The 18,076-nt window shown below is 43.5% G+C and overlaps 1 protein-coding gene across 3 annotated transcripts in view; it reads right to left on the bottom strand.

The window, feature by feature from the left end:
- pcdh7b (protocadherin 7b) overlaps positions 1-18,076 on the bottom strand; it is a 493,666-nt gene that overhangs the window by 115,683 nt on the left and 359,907 nt on the right. Inside the window, exon 3 of one of the 3 annotated variants that reach the window (XM_078546024.1) lies at positions 4,038-4,091. The exons of the other annotated variants lie outside the window; for them this stretch is intronic. Coding sequence (XP_078402150.1) covers positions 4,063-4,091 — 29 coding nt within the window. The 3' untranslated portion in view covers positions 4,038-4,062. The remainder of the gene's footprint in view (positions 1-4,037; positions 4,092-18,076) is intronic. 3 annotated transcript variants of the gene reach the window in all.

Below are 18,076 nucleotides of genomic sequence, written 5' to 3'. Positions count from 1 at the left end.
TTGGCCAGCCAGCGCAAAACCGATGTCGGGGCCCGATTTGCGGGCAGAGGTTGGCTTAATGACCACTCCTGGGCTTGCCCGCTGTGCCAACCTGACGCGGTAAAAATCTTGCCAATTAATGGCCAGCGAACGTGAAAGGCGCACTGAAGTGCTCAGCACTGCCGAGGTGGGGCTAAGAGGAGTGCGACCGCTAAAGTCTGTACATGCGCTGGGGAGCACATACTGAAAGCTCCCTGAAGGCACAGAGCTGCCTCAGGGAGCTGCAGAATTTTACAATTATAAATAAAGATTTTAAAAATAAGGGAAACATGTCCCCACATGTGACTCAGTCACATGAACAGGGACATATTAAAAAAGATGTTTAAAATTTTTTATATTTTTAAAAATTATTGTTGGAAACCTCATCCCGCTCGTGGATGAGTTTTCCTAATAAATGCAAATGCTACCTGGCCTATTCACCCACCCGCCAACCATAAGGTTGGCCGGACAGCGTAAAATAGGATTAAATTAATTGATTAATGGACCTTAATAGGCCTCTTAATTGTCGGCAGGCACACTGTCAACTCTCGCGCGTGCCTGCCAACTGAAATATTGTGCATTATTTTGCTCCCGAATGGGTTGGGCACACGCTCATCCGCGGGATGTAAAGTTCTGCCCTAGTTGTTTATTGATAACACGTCTCTATGTACATGTATACAGGATATAGCCCAGCAATGAGCTAACTCCATGCTTGCTTCTGCACAGATCTCTGTCCCATCTACAGCTGACTCTAGTCTCAGGTCATGTGTCTCTTTACATCACACTGTCGGCGGTACTGTTTCCCAGTCCCACATTAACCCTTGCTATGCCAGGTACCCTTATACTACAGTAGCACTGATGGCTTTTGACTTTGGAGGCTTGCAGAATTTGGGGACGAATGAGCATCTCAATGTTGAAACCCTGATTACCATCTCCCAATGTTTCCGGTGTGTGGTTTTAGGAAGCATGTCTCTCTAAAGTCATCTTAAATGATGATGGTTTTCTTCATTCTCCTTGTCTGTTTCCCCCACAGGTGAAACATCAGCAGTTGCAGCCACCAGCCTCGAGGGAGCAACGTTAATCTAAGGAGGAGGAGAAAGCCTCAGAAGGTGCAGCCTCACATCCTTGCTCCGCATCTAACACCAGTGCAGGTACATGCATCTTGGTGGGTATGAGTGACTCGGCTCTAAGTGATCCAGACACTGATGCTAGTACATCACAATTGCAAGACCAGCTGTCAGAGACTGAGATACAGCAGACCTCTGACAGTCAGAGGAATGCTGGAGGCAACCTAGATGCTGAGCCCCAGGGTGATGATGAGCCTCTGGAGACATCCATCAGGTGGCAGGTGCTGGATGGACAACATAAGGTATGTGGAGTTGTGGCAGAGATTCCAGAGAGGTTGCATGCATGGTCACTAACTGTGGGGGATTCCCTACAGGCAATGAGCACTGCAGTCACCTAATCCACAAAATGCATGGCTTCCTTTATTGAGAGACTGGTGACTGTCATGGTGGGGCCACTGTGCAGCTTACTGACGGGATGCTGGGTATGCGTTCTGCCTTGCACTCTATCACCTTGCTTCTGAGCTCAGGGACCCAGGGCCAGGGTGAGAGGGGGATGAGAAGCCTGGAGTCACATCCAGCTTCTGCTTCCTCTCAGGAAAACAAGGAGGGCCAAATGGACTTCATGGTGGTGGATGAGCAGCTGCTGCTGCATCAGGAACACCTCTTAGGATGGGGACAGTCTCTCCTCTGCCATTAATATAAATGTCTCAGAGTGCTGTGATGACAGGCCACTGTGCAAAAGACTCCCATCATGCCAGGGCCCTCATGGCTTCAAAACACCTAAGGATGCCCACCAAAGTCATCTCAGGCAAAGGAGCATAAAAGTCAGCAACCTGTCTCCAGCACAGATGGCGACGAGGGGGGAATGCCACACCACAGCACCCAGAAGCAATTTAAGAAACACCACATTAGTCACATATGGGTTCACAAGGGTGATTTGAGTTATTGAAACAAACAACTACCTGTATCATTATCTTCCTATGTGCATAAGCATGACATTCTACTGCAATTAATCATCAGGAATTTTCCCTGAAGTTCTTCCAACTGGCCATTGTAACTTCAGCCACCCTTCTGCTGAAGTTAGGGCCACTGATCAGGAGACACCCCATGAGAAAATACCTGGTGAATATAACCAAAAATATCATCCCCTGGGGCACAGGTTTGTCCGTGATTCCATAAGGACTTACTTTCACTTTAATAATGCTATCACATTGAGATAAACACGATGCTTCCATTACCACTGAGGTTGTAGAAAATTCAGCTGTGAAAGATAGCTGTGAATAACAGAAGTGGAAGTGAAGGTAGACATCGTCATGTACCACTTGATTATCTCCAGCAGTCAGGGAGGAACTCTGCACAGCTTTCCCTAACATGATTAACTAGGTGAGGTAAAGTTCATGACAGTGTCACTTGTAGATGATCTACGGAGGAAGCAGTTTGATGTGCTTTTTTAAAAAACAAGATCCACTCTTCCATATTTCTGTAATTTCTTAGATACAATTTCTTATGTACTTCCTCACAGAAAGGAAGAGAAAATCAGAGAATGAGTTACATTCTATATTCTGGCTCTAGAGCAGTATTGGAAGCACATCACCTGTCTACTTATTTTGGCAAAGAATGAAATATGGTGCAGGGAAACCCAACAGGAAATAAAAGCCAACAAAGCTGGGAAGGGTATTAAAACTGAAAACTGAATCCAATGTAAGATTGGTTCTGCTTAAAAATATCATTTTAAATTGATTTCATTGAGGTACCTTAAGCTTGAAATTTCTGTTGATTACTTTTTAATTAAGTATATCTAATTATATCTTCATTTTCCTTGATAATTAATTGCAATCAACATTTATATTTCAGTGCTATTCAGTGACTCCCAAGTTGCAAATAAAATTTGATCTTAAAGCATGCTAATGCCAGAGCACGTACATGTGCTAACACGGTTGGCTGTTAATTAATAGCTTTTAGAGCTATATTTTAAGAAAAATGCCAGCTGAAGCTAATGCATGCAGATGGAAATCATTTCTATTGATTTTTCATTGCAGTAAAGCCCACAACATGAAGCCTTTCATTAATAAATAAAATAGCTCGCTTAATATTGACTGGATAGTGCTAGTTGGATAGCTAAATAGTAACTGGAAAAAAAATACAAAGATTAAAGTCATAGTTTACTTTATCAGCACGGCACAAATAAATTGTGTAGTGAACCCTATTCATTTCAAACGAAAGATAAAGCAGTAATCAAAGCTTTTGATAACACATACATACACACAATTGAGCTGCTTCTTTATAGTTGGAATTTTCTTATGGTTATTTTTAGCATGAAACATAACCCTCAGGTCTATAAATTCTCTTTCTATTTACCCTTTTTGGTGTGCATATTTCTGAAAATTTATCAGCAGCATTTGAAAAATTCCTCAGATAACTAATAACATTCAATTTCCCGTGTCCTGGAATCAGTTACACAATAGTAAAGCCTGGTCTAATAGTGTTCAACTATTTTTAGAGTAGAAATTACCATTGATGATATTATCGAATGACCAACTAATAGGGGCAATTTTGATTTTGGGTGATAAAATGGCATTATCTGATCAGGAACCTTTGTACATCTCCTCTGATTTTCACTGAAGTAAATGGAGAAATACACAATGCACAGTTGAATCAATATTGCCCCTTTTACAATGTGATCCGAGTCAAAGTTAACCCCAGTCTTTGTGCATCAAATTTCTCTGTCACTATTATGTTAGTGGAGGCATTAACCCGTATAGTGTACACAATGCGTTAACCCCTCTTGTTAAAATAGTAAACACTATTAATTGGCGCAAGAACATTTGGCTTTCATGAGATAAGATTGCCAACATACATTTCTTCCTCATCTCTATTTAACCATATTAACTGAATTCAAGAAAGCATAAAAGTTTTAGTCATGATTGGGTGTTGAAAAGAAAAAGAGCTGACCTGCATTATTAAGGAGAAGAGCTTCCTATCTGCATCGTGGGGACATTCTACCCCCTATAATATAACCATCAAAAAATTCACTGTAAATATTAACATGTATATGTTGCATATATATAATTTAAATAAATAAAATGGCCTTCTATCACAATATTAGTTAAAACACCTTTTTCCTTATGGGCATCACTGCAGCAGGAGTATGAGAAACCTGATATCTCCTGATGGTTGGCAGTGGCCAGCTGACCCGAACCATTCCCAGTACCAATGCAACACAGAGAGAGACAGGTAGTATTATTTAGGGCGGACTCAGCTCAACACAAAGAGTTCAATTTTCACAGTATGATAAGCAAATGTTTCACAAGTTCATTTTTGTGAATAACCACATGTGGATGGCTTCTGGAAGAGAGGTGAAAACACCTTATAGTCATAACGACTGAAGCCGGATTTCCTCAGTATAGGCCTGCCCATCAGCTTCATGATAGTTAGATGCCATCTCCCTGAAATACTCTGGTGGAGTCGGTGTTGGAGGGGACAAAAGGACACAATCTTGACAAAACTGCTGGGATTGTGGGCTCTAAGCCACTTTTACGAAGTTAGATCATTCATTCATAATTCATTTTATTAATTTTAATTACGTCATTTTTTTCTGACTGCTCAAAAGATAATATTTTTTTATTCGAGTGTGACTCTTCTGGCTGCAGCAGTTAACTTCACTTTGTTTCGGTGAGCAGCAATTTAAACGGGAGTCACTGCGGTGAGAATCAATGGCTGAAGCTGCTAAGACACCTGAGCCATATTACAGCACTGTCATTTTTCATTCCATTTCACCACAAGATGGGACTGTTTAAAGTACAGCAGCAAGCACACTATCAACTTATCGTCTTCTCTATTATATCTTTCCTAGGTCACTGCTGACATATGTTGCAGAGTTTGTGTAATATTACTCCGTTTCTCAAAATTTTAATGCATGATTAATTTGCCTTATGCACAATACATTTATAATCTCCCCCCCCAAAAAATTAATGGATTTTTCATACTGTAGTATGTGGTAATGCTTAAATTTTGAAAATATCTTTGTATCAAGAGAAAATGGTCGATTTTTGCAACCATTTCCTTTATTGATACCCAAGACAGCTGTTGAATTCTGAAAACATGTTACTGTGTTAAAGTGTACAGTGTGCCCTGAATCCAAAGCAGCTTTTGCTGCAATAAAGCATTACATTAGGACAACGGCCAGAAATGTCCCATTTCTAGGTCCTGAGTTCATGCTGTCTAAGATTTAAATGGAATATTCTCATCTACACTAATGTGACAAAAGTTCAATTGTAGTAATTATTTATAGCAATCATGTAAGTCCTAAATAAATAATTCTCTCATATGTACTGGGACACACTTACGGTATTTATAATAATGCTGTAATTCCTCAATTGGAATAGCATCATTTATATTAATGTTATAGATCCAAGTTGGAGTAAATTTCCATGCCCTAAAATATTTGGTAGATTCAGCGCACTCAGACCTGGCTGCATAATAAGATGTAGCAGGCCCTCACTGCAAGCAGCATTTTTGCGGGGTAAGTAATAATTTGTAGTTATTGTTCAAAAGAAATGAAGGAATATTATGTTTTTATAAATATGTGAAGTGCTACAAATGTATAGCATACAGAAAAGATTAGTCAAGATTACTGTTTTGAGTGACATCCATCATCAATTTGAATTTTGCCAGTTCTGATGAAAATTACAGAAAATATTAGCCATTTTTTTTCAAATGCTAACTGAACTGCTTTATATTTCCAACATTTTCCATTTTAATTTTACCTGGACTAGTTGTAGACAGGTGTTTCATTCATTAACATTTATCAACATTTAAAAATAGCTTTGCAGATGTTGGCAAAAAAAATGCAACAAAGATTACCAACAAACTAAAAAAAAAATCTGCTTTTATTTGGTCCCTCTCCTGTTTCAATGCTTGGATTTAGTCAGTAGATCTGAATTAATAAGTATGAAAGTTATACTTATATTGCTTTATTTCCAGAATCATGGTTGATTATCCTCATCACCAATTGGACAGTAATCAGATGGGGTGGATCTCTCAACTCTTAGGGCAGAATTTTACTTTTGGCGTGTGGGATCGGTGGGGGCAGGCGGGGGGTGGTCAAGAACCGACTACCGCCCGCGATTGGCACCACTCCGCAATTTTACACAGGTGGGCCAATTAAGGCCCGCCCAGCGTGATACGCGGCCTGTGAATGAGCGTGAAGGGATGGGCAGGGGCGGGGGCATGATGTCCACTGAGTCCAATGGCAACCCAGCCAATTCAAATGCGGCCTCGGCAGCCCCTGGATGGCTGCCACCGATAGACGCGGAAGTGCTGCGAATGGAAACCGTAGCGGGTGGACACGGCAGGCGGGAGGGCAGGCTGGCGGGGCAGTTGGCCCCGCGTTTTTCGGATGAGTGTCTCGCAGCCATCCTGGAGGAGGTGGCAGCGAAGAGAGAAACACCTGTCCCTAGGGACGGGAGGAGGAGGAGGAGGCCCCCCCCCGCCTCACCAAAAAGGCCTAGGAGGAGGTAGCATCCAGGGTCAGCAGCCACGACGTGGTGAGGCACACATGGGTCCAGTGTTGCAAGCACTTCAATGATCTCCTGCAATCGGGAAGGGTGAATAACGTCTTGGCATGGGTCGCTTTGCAGAACAGTCAAGAGCTGCCCATCCCCCCGTGGACCTTAGAGGTGTTAGAGTGTGAGTGCCAAATGTCAATGAGGCAGGATCTGGCCAAGGGGGTGAGGCCTGGCTGCTTGGACTGAGTGCCTTGCTGCTCCAGGGTCATGAATTGGCTGAGTCCTGTGAGGTGTTCATCAGGTGGGATTGGCCAGGCTGCAATGGCGCTGCAGGTAGAGGGTGGATTAATCAATGCTCCTCTATCCTTCCAGGAGAAAACATCCCATAACAATGCAGAGAAGTTGTGGAATGATGGAGGACCCCCACACCTCCTCATCCGTATGAGCAGGAGGCCCTGGAGCTGGAGAGACACCATGCAACTTGGTCAAGTGGCCGCAGTGAGGTTGGGGTGCCAGAGGAAGATAAGATTGCCGTGCACAGTGACAGTTTCATGACTTAAGCTAATGACATGTTCTTCTTCTCCCTTTTAGGCTCACCAGCAGCCGTTCGTTACGAGGAGCCTGCAGGCCCACCTCTGACCCCTGTGGACCAACATGCTCAGCACACACCTGCATCACACCAGCTCTGTCAAGCAGGCACCAGCACAGATACCAGCACCTCGGTGGGCATAACATCACCGTGTAGTCTATCGGTGCACATTGGTGAGGACACTTCACACTCGCTTGAGGTGCAGGCGGAAGCAGAGAGCACCCAGAACATCAGGTTGGACTGAGTGCCTTGCTGTTCCAGGGTCATGAATTGGCTGAGTCCTGTGAGGACTGCTGGGGACCAGGATAATGCTCAGTTGATGGCTGATGATGTGCCTCTGGAGTCATCCGTGAGGCAGCAGATGCTGGATGTCCAGTAGGGTGTGCGGGAGGATCTGGCATAGATACATGAGGGAATGCGTGCCATGGTGTCCGTTATGGAGGAGTCCCTACGGAGCATAAGCACTGCATTGACCCTCATGGCTGAGCGCAACGCCTCTTGCATGGAGAGTGTGGCGACTCTCAAGGAAAGGTTCCTCAAGGGAGTCAATCAGGGGTTCCTGGGAATGCGCTCGGACCTGCAAGCCCTCACACCGGTAATGACCTCAGTTGGTCAGTGTCAGTGTGGGAGATGGATTGGGCATCCAGTATCCTAGCTAGGTGCCTGTCCATCAATGGTGAGCAGGGAGGTCCAAAGCGACCTGATGTTGGTGCATGAGCTGCCTGTTGTCTCTGCGGGCTCCTCTTAGAGCACTCTGGATAATGGCAGCAGCTCCTCTGCCCTTTTGCTAGTGACCGTGGCATCTGATGTGGCTGCAGCGGCTGGGGAGATGCCAGCCATGGCACTGGCTGCTCCCTCCCAGGCAAGGCCAGCACAGGCTCCATGGGCCGAGGACGTCCGTCATGGTCATCAAGGCCAACAAGACAGTAGAGTGAGCAGGCTGTCTCCAATGCCGGTGCCAGAGAGGGGGGAGCGCCTTGAAATAGCAGCCACAAGCAAAAACTTAAAGCACCTTAAGCACAACATGAGCTTATCATGGATGATATTTGGTTCCCCCATTTTTCTTCATTTTTTAATGATGTGATGGAAAACACCGGTTCATGTTAATTTTTGCTACTCTTAACATTCACAAGTAAATGATGTGAAATTTTGTGCACCTGGCGTCTGCATGCTTCATTTGTTCTGTAGGTGCAGGGTAGGCCATGATGTTATGATGGACCTGTATCTCCTGAAACTTTAATGCAAAGGCACATAGTTTATGCTGTTTACCAAGGAACTGGTCCTGTCAGAGATCGAGTATGGAGCCTGCAACCCTGGCATGTGTTGGTGGTTCTTATTTGGTGGGCCAGCTGAAGGAGCATTGGGTCAAAGCGTCCCGGGTGTCCCTGCCTCCATGGAGGTTACCCAGGTCAGCGTCTATTCCCTCAGCGTTCTGCTCACTGTGCTTGTCCTCGGACTCACTACTGGACTCATTGTCTGTTGCCTGTGCAACTGTGTCAAGATCTTCTTCCTCCACTGCGTCCCCCCTTGCCAGTGCCAGGTTGTGGAGAGCGTAGCATGCGACCACTATCAGTGACACCCGCTATGGGGGGTATTGCAATGTGCCTCCTGAATGGTCCAGGCATCTGAAACGCATCTTGAGAAGACCTCTGGTTCTCTCTACCACCGCCCTGTGGAGGCATGGCTCCTGTTGTACCACTGCTCAACCTCTGTTCTTAGGTGGTGGAGAGATGTGATGAGCCACCTTTTCAGGGATAGCCCTTGTCACCCAACAGCCATCCATCCAGTTGGGCTGGAACACTGTGCAGCCTCGGCACCTGGGAATGTCTCAGGTTGTATGCATCATGGGAGCTGCGAGAGTACCTTGCAGAGACTTGCAGAATCTGCGTCCTATGGTCACACACTATCTGCACGTTTATGGAGTGGAAGCCCTTCCTGTTGATGAAGGCACCCGGCTCACCCGCTGGCGCCTTGATGGCCACATGTGTGCAATCGATTGCACCCTGGACACGGGGGAAACCCAGCAATTGCTGTGAAGCCTCTGGCTCGCTCAGCCTGGCTGACCTCGTCCGTGCGGTGCTGAATGAAAGTCAATGCATACCTGATCAGAGCGTCTGTCACCAGCTTGACACAACTGTGGACAGCTGATTGGGAGACTCCACACAGATTCACCCACTGAGCCCTGGAAAGAGCCAGAGGCACAGAAGTTAAGGACCACTGTGACCTTCAGCACCACTGGCATGGGGTGTCCATGATCTCAGGCTGATCTCAGGCCCAATCTTCTGACAGATGGAGGTCACTGTCTCCCTTGAGAGACGGAGCTTCCTTCGGCATTGCACCTCAGACATATTGAGGTAGCTGCATCACCACCTGTAAACCCTGGCAGCAGGATATTGGCATCTTCTGCAGCCACTTCCACCTTGGACTTCCTGTTGGCACTGCACCCCTTGTGCCTGTTCACAGAAGCAACCAGCAAGTGATATCCTGAATTCCTCACTAATCACTTTGACAAGGCCACTGACCCCTCTTATCCCGCCTGTGGATGAGGTTTTGCTAATTGTGGCCTGCCCGCCTGCCCGTTTTGCCCATGCGACGGCCTAAATATTGCATGGACTGTGTAACGTCGGAGACAATTTGTGTCTCAAGGGCCTTAACTGGCCACTTAATTAATGGCGTGTCCGCCTAGCAAAATATCGCAAGAGTGCGTGTTGACATCGACAGGCCCGGCTGATATCAATGCGCTTTATGTAACACCCGAGTGGGTCGGACGCGGGCCCGCCCGTCAAGCTAAAAATTCTGCCCTTACAGAATTAACCTGAATTAATTTGATTTCAGTGGAATGAAATTCCGAAGGTTTGTAGAAAAGGGGTGCAATTAACCCCACTAGTTTACTGACCAGCTGGAGGCGAAAAGTCTACTCTGATATGCAGAACCTGAACGTTTGCTTGAATTGTCAATCTGAATTATCAAATACAAGAAAATCAACAAAAAAATTGTGTTTATTTAGAACCTTTAACATAATAAAACTCCCCAAGGCACTTCACAGGAGCATTATAAAGTAAAATATGACATTGAGTCACATATGGATTTAATGGGATGACTAAAAGCTCAGTTAAAAAGGTAGGTTTTAAGGAGTGATTTAAGGGTGGAGCGAGAGTTGGGAAGGCAGAGTGGCTTAGGAATGGAATTCTTGAGCTTAGGGCCCAGGTAGCTCAAGGCTTTGGTGGATCAGTTGAAATCAAAGATGCTCAAGAGGTCAGAATTAGTGCAGCGGAGATGGATATGGTACTGAAAGAGATGACAGAGATTGGGGAGAGGGGAGCAAGAGCACAGAGGAATTTGAAAACAAGGAAGAGATTTTTTAATATCAAGGTGTTATTTAATTAGGAGCCAGTGCAAATCAACGAGGGCAGGAGTATGGATGAACAGAACCTGGTGAGAGTTAGGACATGGGAGGCTAGCCAGCAGAGCATTGTAATAGTGAAGTCTAGAGGTGACAAATGAAGGCTGATTATCTCAGTTGGTAAACTGACTAGCATGTGGCTCAGAGTAATGCCAACAGCGCAGGTTCAATTCTCGTTTCAGCTGAGGTAGGCTTGGGACCTGACTCCTTGCCCTGCTCTTGCCAAGGCAATGGCAAAACAACACCCACAAAAATACTGCCAAGAAAAACAGCTCAGGATGAAGCATCAGCAGGCAATGAGCCAAGGACCTGCTTTCAAGCAGAGCACATGTGAAGGATGAAGAGGTGACAAAGGCATGGGTAAAGATTTCAGCAGCATGAGCTGAGGCAGGAGTAGAATTGGGTAATGCTACGTTGATGGAAATTGGCAGTGTTTGTGATGGCGCAGGTATATGATTGGAACTTCACTTGGGGTCAAATATGACACCAAGGTTGCAAACAATCTGGTTTGGCTTCAGAAAGTTGTCAGAGAGAGGGATGGAGTCAGCGGCCAAGGAGTGGAGTTTGTGGCATGGTCTGCCACAATAATAAGTACACCACATGCATCAATTCATGAATCCTAAAAATCCCAGGAGGGAATAACAAAGAGATAAGTTGGGCTGGAATTTAGATGTCTCTCCATTTGGACAGATCCACAAATTAGTTTTTCAACTTTGGTCATTTGTGTGAGGAGGAACCAGTCAAACCTCCATCCTGGGATCACTCAAAGAGGCAGTTGGGGTGATATCCGTGTTTATAAATCCCAGCTACTCTTTCTTTCTACCCGTGGAAAATATGCTTGCGTGGTCCTGCAAATTTAGGAGTGGGAGCATAATGTTGCTTTCTTAACTGGCTTCGCAAAAATTGCATGCATAACTCCTGAGTTGAAATGGTGAACTCTCTCTTACCCCAGTGCTGTGGCATGGAGCCACTCTGAATTCCCATGTAATTGACATAGGTTCCTGCCCTTTCTAAGTTAATGACTCTGTTCCTAGAATTTGGGACTGCGTCAACAGTGATGTTGAGTGGTTGTAAGTGCTGCCTCACTATAAGTTTAATAACCGAGTGGAAATTGAGGAATTTCAGCCCTTTGTACACCTATGGAGACATACTAAGTGCTGAAATACACTCAACGAGAAATGTAGGTGTGTTTTGTATACTTTGTGCATTTGTATTTCTGATTTAGTTGCGTCCTTATAGATGCTGAAGTAAGTAATAGATTATTTTGATATCCCATTTTAATCTTCCACTGAGTTAACTTTTAAACTAAATTATTTTAAGCAATAGATAAAATATATTTATCCATGTATCCGCAAAAGAGCATGGAAAGTGTGCCATGTGAGAGGGTTAATTTGGGCCGTTAGTCACACTTTGCACAATAAACTGAATTTGTAATATCATGAACTTGTTTTACTCTCATGATTCAGGTACACACAACTGTAAGCAGTTTCCATTGAAATATTTTACTAATCATTTATTCTCACCAATTCTCCTTTCTGAAGATGTTGACTCCTTGCTGGGGCACAGTTACATCGAACAGTGCTTTCCATCTTGTGCCACTCCCAAGAGTCAATCTTCATTTCATGTGTGACTTTTGATAGGGAGTGTTGGTGTGCTACTTGACTGTGGGGAGGACATTACATCAAAGCTCATTTGTGATTTCAGCTGATGTGCATTCCACCAGGAGTATTCTTCCCTGCCTTCCCACAGGAGTTTAGACCAACTGCAGCACCTCAGCAGAGTCAGCTAACTCAGCTGACCGAGTAAGTCGAGGGTATAATTTTAGGTCAATCCAGTCTATGAGGTCACATTTGAGATACCTATTTCTGAATATTTGAGATTGAAAAGCCTTACTTTTTCATGCGTGCCCAGACTTCTTTCCTTTGACAGCGTTCACTGATTGCTTAGTGATTACACTCTGTGGGGTGGTGGGGGAGTTGTGGTGGTGGGGGACACCGCAACATCACACTCTCTGGAACAGCGTGGACTCTCTGACAGCAACTTCTGGATTTCTGCATTATTCCATGCATATGCAAACTCCCAAAGTTATTGTTAGTTTCAGTGGAGTAATGAGCGTGGAGCTGACTATTTCACTGTCATTACTACTGCAAAATCCAGGTCACCGATGAAAACTTCACTTTTACGCTATTAGTCTCACTGTAAAAACACTTGAAAAGATTACACCTAGTTGAATGAGCTGTAACTGGGTTTTTAGCAGCATACAAACTTCATAATTATTGCTAAATGCTCTCAGCGACTTTGTAAAGTATATGTTTGTGAAATGTCAAATTTTCTATGACAAAAAAATTCCATATTTTTAAAATAATATTTTTCACAATTTTTATATAAATATTTTACCTTATATCTTAATCCAATCAATTATTTATTTCACTATCTGCAAATTTAAATTAAACAATTCAGGGTTTTTAACTTTCTGGTTTGCTGTCTGTGAGAATACTTTAATGAGACTTCTTGCTGACATCACTGCTGCCACATGTTTGCAGATTCTTTTGACTTGGTGCCTGATTTAAGTTGCCATCAGAAAAGGAGAATCCGCTTAGCAGAAATTCCTAGGTCATTATGGGCAGCTATCTTCAAGTTCAATGGCAAGCACCCTTTTTTCACTGTAGAGTGTACAATCCAGCCTAAGAATAGCTTTGTTGTTTTCAATGCTATGGGTGCAGCCTGGTTAAGCCGCTGCTCAGTTCTAGCTTGTATTTCAGGGAGTTGAAATTAGCTGATTTAACAATATGACCAGCATTCTATTTGCTGTATTTATTGCCATGTGATACTATTTCAACATGATGAACAAGAGGTCAATTTCAACTTTGTTTTTGTTAATCTTTTCTGGATATAGGTGTTGCTGGCAAAGTGTCATTTATTTCCCATTTCTGCTTGCCCAGAAGGTATAACGATTCAGCCACATAATGTTGGGCCAGAGTCAAATTTAGGTCAGACCAAGTTGGAGTGACAGGTGAAGAACAGTAGTGAACTAGTTGATTTTTAAATAACAATAATTGTAAAGACTCTTTTAACCCATAACTTATCAGATTTATTGAGTTCAATTTCAAAATCTGCTACAAACAGGATTTGAACTTACAACCACTGGGTTACAAGTCCAATATCATAAACCACAAGACTTCTGTACACTGTACACTGACCTCCAGACCCATATTCTTGGTACCTAAAGAGCCCTATGTCAAAGAAAGCAACAAGCAGATTAGCTTAATATTGAAAAGTAGCCAGAACAAAGGACTGAGGAATCCACAGACAAGAGATGATAAATTAAAGTTTTATCTCTGGGAATATCAGGAGCTGAGGAAAATTCTCCAGAGGTCTGTGGCATACTTACAGGTGGTCCCCACAGAAGTAAATAACTTTAGGATTGGTATGTTGTATAGAAAAATTCTTGGGGCAGAATTTTGCCCTTGACGTGCAGGCTCGGCGGGAGCGGTCAGGAAGCCGACCGCACCTGCAATCGGGTCTGGAAGGTGAGTTCAAGCTGGCAGACCAATTAAGGCCCGCCCAGCGTGAAATGTGAGTGGCAGCGCTGAGCACTGTCTGTGCGGGCGGGGGGGAGGAGTGCAAGCTGGGTGAGTACATGCTATACAAAGTCCCTGAGGCAGCTCTTTGATGAAGATATATGAAACAAAAAAGGAATTGACAGAATTTTACATTCGGCGTGCGGGCGCGCGTCCCGACGTCATCGTGAAGTTGTGCGATATTTTGTTTGGTGGGCGCGCGCTGGAGCCGGCTGTGCAACCACTGACAACTGAAAGGCCTATTAAGGCCATTAACCAGGTAATTAATCTTAATTTTATGCTGCCCATCCAATCTAATGGTTGGTGAGCGGGCGAAAAGGCCAAGCGGCCATTACGTTTTTTAGGAAACCTCATCCACAAGCGGGATGAGGTTTCCTAAAGCTATTACAAATTAAATAAAAACTTTCCTTTGAAATTAAAAACATGTCCCATCTCACATGACACAGTCACATGAGGGGACATGTTTCATTGAATTTTTGTTATATTTAATAATTATTTCAAAAACCACTTCAATCTCCCTGAGGCAGCTCCATGCCTCAGGGAGATTGAAGTGCTCTTTCGTACGCAAGCACAAACTGCGTGCTAGGCCCAGATCTCCCTCCTCTGCCTGCCTGCACAGGTAGCGCTCATGCTACCGCTCGCGATCCACACAGGGTGGGCCTTAATTGGCCTACGTGCGTGAAATCACCGTGTGGAGCCGATCACGGGCAGCGGTCGGCTCTGTGGCCATCTCCTCCTACTCCCGCCGACCCCACCCGACAAATGGAAAATCCTGGCCAATGAAACATTTCCCCTACTCATGTGACTCTGTCAGAGGCATGTTATCAATGAAAAATTAAAGTTTTTATTCTATTTGCTTATGGAAACTTTATCCTGCCCATGGATGAGGTTTCCAAAAAAGTGCAAAGGCTGCTTGGCGTTTTCGCCTGTCCGCCAACTGTAAGGTTGAATGGGCGGTGAAAATTTTATTTCAATTAACTTCTAATGGCCTTATTAAGCCTTTTAATTGTCGGCGGGCGCGCTGCCGACTCTGGCGCGCATCTGCTGGCTGAAATATTGCGCGAGTGCGCAATGACGTTGTGACGCTCGCTCGACATCATCACACGTCATTTTATGCTCGGTCAGGTCGGGCACACGACCGCCGGCCGAGCGAAAATTTTTCCCTTGGGGAAGTAAGAAATAAACCTAAGGGCCTAGCATCTGTGGTATAAAGTATTGTTACCTTAATTGTATTTTCTTTGTTTAATTTGTTCTATATACAATAAATTGTGTACTTTGTTAAAAAGAAAAGTGAAATCTTGTGACATGGTTTTGTTTGGATTTCTCTTTAAATATTAATGGTCCCGAACCGGATAATAACTGTATGAAGACCAGAATTGTACACAATATTCCAAATTGTCTATCACAAGTTCTATGCCAGTTTATCATAAATTCTCAGCTTTTAAAATTTTATCCCTCCAGAAATGAATACTGGCGCTTACATTTTTTATAGCTTTGATAAAACTGCGTCACCACTTTTAATAATTTGTGAATGTGTACATTTTACTCCCATTGCCCCTCTTACCAGCCCCCATGGAGATTCTGCAGAGCTTCCAAAATAGCTGGCAGGACCTGAATGTAGAAAACCCACCCCTATTTCTGACAGATCCAATTTTTGTCAGTAGGGGAAAAGGGGCAGGACATGACATAAGGAAAACTTGAACTCTTCAGGGCCATCTGAACTCAGTGCTGAAACAGAGTCCATTTTAGCTGTTGCAATGGCTTTAACCTGCAGTGTGGGTGTCACAAATTTATGGAGTAGGCGTAAATGCATGTGAAGGGCGGATAACTTGAAGGTCTGTATAACTGTGAAGTTATTTAAATTCACAACCCTTTATAAACAGAAAAAAACAGGCTGTAGGTCAGTGAGAGTTAGAAAATAACCTCTGTTCAAGCAGTTTCAATAGCTGTTTGTGGACATTTTCCTTAGGGCTCTTTTATGAATGCTTAGCTGATTTCCAAAAGCTACAATTATCTCAGTAGGGGGTTTCTGAGTTCACAGTTTAATTGACAGCTTTAAGAGGCTACTAAAGGATTTGATGTGGGCTACAAATTGAAGTTTGTTTATTTCAAGTGGATTAACTGCTTGAAATTTAAAAGGTTTGAATGGGCCTTCACAAATGGGTGATTTTTAAAAATATAGTGAAGGCTATATTAGATTTTTAGAACTTTATTTTATTTCATCTCAACATGGCTCCTGAGGTCTGACCACAGTGGATATTGGTTGAGTTGGCATGGAGGGTATAAGGGTCAAGGATGTGATGGCATAAATTGGCAAGGAGGGTATAATGGGCCATGACAGGTGGGTGGGGCAGGGGGGTGACTTTGTGTGGAGAATGTTGTCTCATAAGTTTGCTTGCAATTGGAGAAATAAGATGTTAGGAGAAATTGTGTTGGATAGCTGCCCATGGTGGGCAATTATTCAAAATAATCATTTCTATTAATTTATTTTAAAAATATTTTCTTAGTATGCAGGTGCCGCTGGCAAAGATGCTTTTAGTACCTTTTGCTGAGGGCTGGAGGGTCCAAAATATCAAAATACAATTGGGACCAAGTCCCAGAGAACTAAGGAAGGCCTTTTAAGCAGCCCACCTTGGCATTCGGCTGACTCCATAGCCGCCTATGTTCCACTTCTGGGGATGGCAGGGCTGACTCCATCCTGCACCCACAACCCCGCACCCACAAACCCTCACTCTTCATCTCCAGAGTGAAGATCGTACCATTCTGAGGCCTTTCTACTGAGGCGGGTCCGGCGAGTCGGGAAACTCCTCAAGTCGGCCTGACTCGGTAGCAAAAGTCTGGTGGCCTCTTAGTTCTTCCCAGTGAAATGCACCGCCTCAGACTTAAATATATTGAAATTCATTTGTAAATTACATGCCCGTTATTCTTGGGTCGATGATCCATTGCCAACAAAATTTGCAAAGGCAACCTCAAAAAGGCTTTACATCTTATTCGCATATGCAAAGAGCATAATGTCTATTTCAGACACTAGCCCTGAACATTTTCTTTTCATCTATACCAATCTGGCAGGCAGTGCACTTCCAGTGCAGAATGTGACCATAGAATGGCCACCATAATGGACATTATTTTGGTGCATTTTTTACACCTGTAAGATATGGATGACACCAACCAATCTCTAGGCCTCAGTTTCAAAGTGAAAGAGGTATCACAGTTTTCTGGCAAAAACTGCATATTCCTATTGTCAGTAAATTAAGGTATCAGCAACTGTTAGTTGAGATTATTCCAATGCGTACTGTAAGTGAGGCAACTGGACAGTACAATTTCACATGTTTTAAACAGTCTTCTAGTAAAAAAAAAGGAAATAATAATAAAGTGAAAGCGAAATGTTTTAGTGAAGTAGAGCTTCTTGCTTCAGTAAATAATTTTCGATGACATTTAAACATCCCCTTTTTTGTCACCAAGCTAACATTCCCCAGAAGAGAGCTGCCAAATGGCCTGGACCAATATTGTCTGCAAAGTCAACAGATTTTCTGATGCATTGAGAAATACAGGGAATAGGAAATGTATCAACAGCTTCACACGTCTTGCTTAAAAATAGCACACAATAACAGTTACTTGTTTTAAATGGAGTCATTTTTCCTGCCACTTCCAAAAAAATTTACTTGAAAAAAAGAGTAAAAGCTTCAATCCTCTGGACAAAACAGCCAACACGTTTGACTTTTCTCATTCTGATCTAATACACATTTTAAAAAAATACATGTTACTCATCAGAAATATCATAACAATGATTTACCACACCAATAAATGTCAAATTAATATCAATCAGTGCTGAGCAAGAGTATATACTGTTTTGTGGGCTCGTACCCTCTAGGAATTGAGATAAGATTTCAAAAAAAGGTTCTGCATTCAAT

Source organism: Cetorhinus maximus, chromosome 1 (genome assembly GCF_964194155.1).
Source record: "Cetorhinus maximus chromosome 1, sCetMax3.hap1.1, whole genome shotgun sequence".
In the NCBI taxonomy this organism is placed as follows: domain Eukaryota; kingdom Metazoa; phylum Chordata; class Chondrichthyes; order Lamniformes; family Cetorhinidae; genus Cetorhinus; species Cetorhinus maximus.
Note: the sequence above shows the minus strand (reverse complement) of the source record. Positions and strands in the feature narration are given on the sequence as shown.